The sequence below is a fragment of the Cupressus sempervirens genome, chromosome 11 (genome assembly GCF_028749045.1).
Source record: "Cupressus sempervirens isolate cs-2001-9-10 chromosome 11, ASM2874904v1, whole genome shotgun sequence".
NCBI lineage: Eukaryota > Viridiplantae > Streptophyta > Pinopsida > Cupressales > Cupressaceae > Cupressus > Cupressus sempervirens.
The window spans coordinates 313989954-313995953 of record NC_143128.1 but is presented as its reverse complement, the minus strand read 5'-3'; the positions used below and the strand labels follow the sequence as shown (position 1 = coordinate 313995953).

The window sequence follows — 6000 nt, the reverse complement described above, 5'->3', positions numbered from 1 at the left end:
GAAGAGTTACTTTTTAGTCTAATGCATTTGTTGTCAATTCGAGGACTTGGAAACCATGGACTGAATTTTAAACTCATATTATATAATCAACACCCAGCAATTTTGTTCATTTAAATTCTATATTTGTTTCGACAAAAATACCTATTTTAATCATATTAAAACTCATCAATACATTTTGGTTTTGCAAATAAGAGATGTCAAAGCAAATCATAGAAATACTTCGACAACAAAGCTAAATCATGTCGATTGCTGGAAATACAGATTCTTGACAACCCTACCTTCTGCGCGAGCTCAAATGCTATTTTCACGCATCCTTCAAGTAAAGAAACTACCTAAAGCCAAAGCCAATGAATGATTTTGCGTTCGCATGCCACAACCCAAGGCTTGGCCATAATCTCAATACAACCGAGCGTAACGGTGAGGATATGACAATCTCGGATAAGGGCTTGACCAATTGTGATTGAAAGTAGATAATCGAGAATAAAGCTTCATTTTCACATCTTGTAGCTTCATAGTTTAATGGTGTTTTATTTTGTATTATAGATTGATATTCATTGACTAATTGCAAGCCTGGTTCAAGACAACATTAATAAAAAATTGTACACGAAAATATTTATTTGTTGGATATTATGAGTAATTTGTTTCTATGTACAATGTAAAATAAGTTATAACAGAAACTGTTTTACTTCTTTGCGAATTTCTACTCACTTTTAGTTGCCATGGTTTCTTCTCAATTTAAACCCCTTATAGAATTTCATTTATAGTTCTAGCATTCCATGTCACTGCCTCGTAAATGGAATTGCAGTATGTTAAAATTACCTCTAAACTAACTTCTCAGAGATCATTTGTCTCCCGCTCTTAGATTCATCGGCAGCTATTTTTGAGAAACAAAATGCTTCCTACTGTCACCACCTCCACTATGATGTGGAACCGTCTCTAGCTTGTGTAGAATTTCAGAAAAGTTTGTGAAGGCTAAAAATTACAATGTATTCATACCATTGCCAGCAATACATCATAGATAAAAGGCTGCAATCCTCTTACGTAGAGAAACCTCTTGCAGTGACTCAAACAACGTAGTTATCACAGCTACAACCAGAAAATGAAAGAACCAAATTTTGAGTTCATATGTAAAATGCAATGCACATTTTCAATACTTTATGTGCCCTCATACAAAGTGTGACAAATTTAATATGTCATTCAATTGAGAAAATCCACCCCAAAGGTTTATGCTTAAGTAACGTTGTGACAAACAAGAGACACTAGAATTCACAAGCTGCATCTTCAGCTAGTCTTGCACAACAATATATAATCTGCAAATATGCTTACAGATGTTCTAGAAAGTTTTCTCAAACACTAGTCATCGAAATCTTGCTAACAGATAGACAGATGATTCTTCCAACATGATATAATCATCATGTTTCATACTCATTTAATTGCATGAATTCTGCAAAGGAATTGTGCCTATAATTGAGACAGAACTGTAAATTCGCTCACTCCAAATTTATGTTCCTGTTCAAGAGATCTAAAACAGATGTCATGTCATCCTTTGCTCACTGGATAAGAAATGTGCTTGCAGTTATCCCTCAGAATGCTGCCCATCCAGAAGCGGTAGTGGTCTTTGCCGAGCCAGATGAAGTGGCTGGAGGTAGGTTCACCTGCATACCAGAAAGAGTATCAAAGTTTGTTGAAAACTCAATACTGCCCCTCAAGAGACAGCATTGTAATCAGAAGATAAATATGTACACTGTTTTTAACATTCCCCAGATAATAAGATAAAAAAATACCATACCTCCAGCTGAGAAAGATCTAAGGGATCAGCACTGTGCCTTGTCTCATCCCTAGAAAATTTCGATGCAGTGTTCGATATTCGACTGGAACTCAAAGAATTGCTGATTCTGGCAATTACCGTATCATTAGGTGGAGGAGGTAAGGGGGACCTGATTCTCCCACTTGCAGGCGGAGGGGCAAGGGATATTTTGGGTTTGCTTGTGGTTGAGATGCTCCCAGACAAACCTGCAGCTGACAGCATGCCTGTACCTGAAGATACTTTATTCTTGACATTAATTCGTATAGTCTCACCTTCCTGCAATGACCATAAAACTTATCCTTGAACTCGAAAGGTTTTTCAAAAGAATGGTGTTGATAAGAGTAGCCATTAGCTGCATATCATTACTTTTAAAATTATACGTTCAGGAAGAGGAAAATAAATAACCTACAAATCCTCTTGATGCAGGTAAATGCACAAAGGTCCACATAAAAGCAGAAAATTAAATAGAAAAATAGTAGGTTGATAGAGGAGATTTTGGCATTTAGAACATAATACTATCAGGTTTCCACAATCCATATTGAATTTTTCAGTGAATAGTCTTCTGGACTAGATTATGTTAAAAAAATTTACCATCAAAATTTCAAATTACACTCTGATTCATCATCGGGATGGAAAAGTTCAAAGGAGATGTGGTTTGAAACGTTGATGATAAAAATTTTGACACAATCCAATCCAGAAGATATCCTGCAAAAATTTAGAACTTTGTTCACTTGTCTTTCATATGTCAGACAAGGAAAATTACAACTCCCTCAAACCTATGCATATATTTGCTACAATGACATGACATAAGTAAAAAATACACATTCAAAAAATATTAAATAGGTTTCCCAAACACACAAACTAACCATATCTTAGAGCATGCAATACTCAAAATATTGGATTTTTTTTGTTACATGAAATAGTCAAAAATATTATTACCTTAAAGGGAGAACAGAAAATCAAATTCAAGAAATAATATACTTTTCTATTCACTGGCCCAAATCATCATATTGCATCATATATTTACTTGCCTATTGAATAACGGTCACTACAAACTTCAATATAAAGAATAACCATTGTGCCATATGGACACTTTCAATAGGTGTAGATGGCTTCCAAACATCTTGGGGACTTGTACGAAAAATTATAATAGCAACTCTTCAAGGAATAAAAAATTAAAATAAAGTTGAAAACCCAGTTTCACGTAAATTCCTAATAGGGTAGCCAAGAGCCTAAGTTTGGGGACCCGGGGGGGGTGGGGGCGGGCAGGGTGGGGTGGGCGAGACGGCACAAATACCTGAAGTACTTAGAAAGCTAGTTATAAAAAGATGTAAAAGGAATAAGCATAAGAATTATAAATTAAACTTTGGCATACTACGTAAATTTCAAAATATAAATCTTATAAATATGACAATGATTGCATTGAAATTTGATTAACAATGGAGGGCAGAGTTTTGTAACTTTAAGAGCAAACCAACAATAACCATAAGAATTGGAAACAGAACTTTGGCATACTAAGTGAAAGGTTAAACTAATAAACATTAAAAACATGGCAATGATTGCATTAACAATCACCATGGGGATGGAGATTTGGGTTTTAAGAGTCAGTGACCCTTGTGAGGATTTAAGGAAAAGCCCCCAACAGGGTCAAGGGATGACACCCCTTCAAAGGGTATGGAGGCAAAGCACCTCATTGGCTCCTAACAAGGTCTAGCGGTAATGCATAGGGCAAGGTTAGAGGGTCGAGTGCAACCCCTTGACAGCAAGCACAAATAAGGCCGAAAAAAACTCACAGAACTTCATTATCAATGTCAATTTCACAAATTCACACCTCTTTTTGTCTCTATTGGAGTTTCTAACTAGGGGACATGAGAGACCCCTAGATATCCTCTACAGGATCAGGGAACTCAAGAAAATTTAAAAGGGGAAGATTGTCATTGTAAATTCAGCACATTGTATCAACTTCTAGAAATACATTCCAGTGCAAAAAGAGGGGTAAAAATTTATTAAGACAGAAAGGAATACAACAAGGAGAGCTCAACAAGGAGCTCGATCCTGAGCAACAAGATCATCAAATTCTTGCACCATCTCAAAGGACAGTTGCCCCCTATCCCTAATATTCCAACCCGGATCATGACTAGAAGCCCATTTGGCTAAACAATCAGCAGGTCTATTCCATTCTCGCGGAATATACTTGAACCTAATGAACTGAAAAGAGGAAGAGAAGAAAAGAATCTGCTTAACAACAGTGGCCAGCTGCCAACTAATATCCTCAAGCTCTTGCGAAGAAAGCATGTTCACCACCACCTGGGAATCAGACTCACAAATAATCTTACTCCATCCCCACAAGCAACACTGTTCCACAGCATATAAAATAGCCTGAGCTTCCATGAGATTGTTAGTATAATCACCTTTATGAATTGAGAAGAAAAATTTAACATTCCCAGAACTACAACGAGCCACTCCGCCAATACCAGCCGGACCAGGATTCCCACGAGAAGAACCATCAGTGTTAATTTTCAGAACTCCACAGGGAGGAGGAGTCCAGTGCCCATCCCAGTTAACCCGACCCTTCCTCTGATGGTGAAGCTGCCTGGACATAGAAGGAAACCTATGAGCCGCAACCCCATCCTGCAGATGAAAATTGAGGCGATTACAGATAGCAAGATCAACCGGATCCATACCCCCATCAAGCTCACACTTCACAAGAATAGTTTCCTGGAGAGAATGTGATATTTTCCACCAAAGATGCAAAACACCAAGCCGAACATCTTGGAATATGCGACGATTCCTCTCCAACTAGATATGCCAAAGCATGAAAGATGGGCCAGCAATCCAAGCAGCATGGAGAGAAGAAGACTTGGAGGGAGCACTACCCAAGCGAGCCCAGAACTCAGGCAAAGAGGAAGCATGCCGACAAGAGCAACCCCAAGCGCTCCACCAAAGGTGCCATATCTGAGTAGAATAGGAGCAATGGAAGAACAGATGGGAGACAGACTCCTCTCCATTACCACACAAAACACAATAAGAGGGGCCCTGAAATCCACATTTACAAAGATTATCCCAGGTAAGACAACGGTTGTGAGCCACTAGCCACATGAAAAAATTGCACTTGGACCAAGAAACTTTATTCCAGACTTGCTTCCACCAAAGGACCTCAGCATCCCCAAATAATTGTCTAGTTATCTCCTGATACCCAGCAGCGACATGATATTTACCAGACAAGGTACCGCCCCAAGCCAATACATCTGGACCAAGCAAAGAGGAACACTCTCTAGAGGCCAGAATTTGAGAAAGCTCCTGACGATCCATGTCTGTACCTCCAGGAGGCCAATCAGAGGAATGCTTCCATCTATAACCAACAACAGGTCCCAATTGATAAGGAGTCTTGTAATGAGCCACTTTATCCCATCCAGCGGCCAGAAAAGAGTCACAAAGAGGCTGAAGATGAGGGTATATGGATAAAATGGAAGGGAATCCATCCCAAGCATCAGACCAAAACAAAGCCTGAGAACCTCCTTTACATATCCAGAACAGACCCCTCTTCACCAACATCGCACCTGTCTTCAAAGTATGCCAAACCATTGAGCCACGACCTTCAAGAGGAAGTGCAGAAATAGAGCAAGGATCAGCACCATGAAAATATTTATGAGTGATAATACGAGCCCAAAGTTGATGCTGTCCAGAGCACCATCGCCAATAAAGTTTAGCAGCCAAAGCTTGTCTACTCAATAGAGCATAACGAAGACCAAGACCACCCTCCTTTTTAGGCCTACAAACAGTTGCCCAATTAACCAAGCTCCATTTAGTACTACGCAAATTACCACTCCAAAGGAATTGTCGAGAAAGAGCATCAAACTCCTTGAGAAAGTAAATAGGTGCAGCATGAACCATGCTTCTATAAGTAGGAAGAGCTTGGATAACAGCTTGAAGAAGAGTAACCCGGGCAGCAGTAGAAAGCCATCTATGAGTCCAATGATTTACCTTATCCTGAAGCTTGGTAATCAAATTTTGCCAGAAGAGACGTGGCTGCCTGGAAACAGCAATAGGAATGCCAAGATAAGTCAAAGGAAGTGAACCTATCTAAAACCGTAGGATACCAACAATCCTGTGCTGAATAGAATCAGGAGTGTTAAAAAAGTAAATGAAAGATTTGTGCTCATTAACTTTCTGGCCTGAAGCTGCCAAATAAA

At 39.0% G+C, this 6000-nt stretch overlaps 1 protein-coding gene across 1 annotated transcript in view; it reads right to left on the bottom strand.

Moving 5' to 3' along the window:
• Positions 1-1177: 1177 nt before the first annotated feature.
• Positions 1178-6000, bottom strand: part of ABCI18 (non-intrinsic ABC protein 4) — a 66521-nt gene continuing 61698 nt past the window's right edge. The window contains exons 2-3 of the mRNA XM_089808836.1: positions 1790-2083; positions 1178-1655 (exon numbers count right to left, since the gene is read on the bottom strand). Of these exons, the coding sequence (XP_089664962.1) occupies positions 1584-1655; positions 1790-2083 (366 nt within the window). The 3' untranslated portion in view covers positions 1178-1583. The remainder of the gene's footprint in view (positions 1656-1789; positions 2084-6000) is intronic.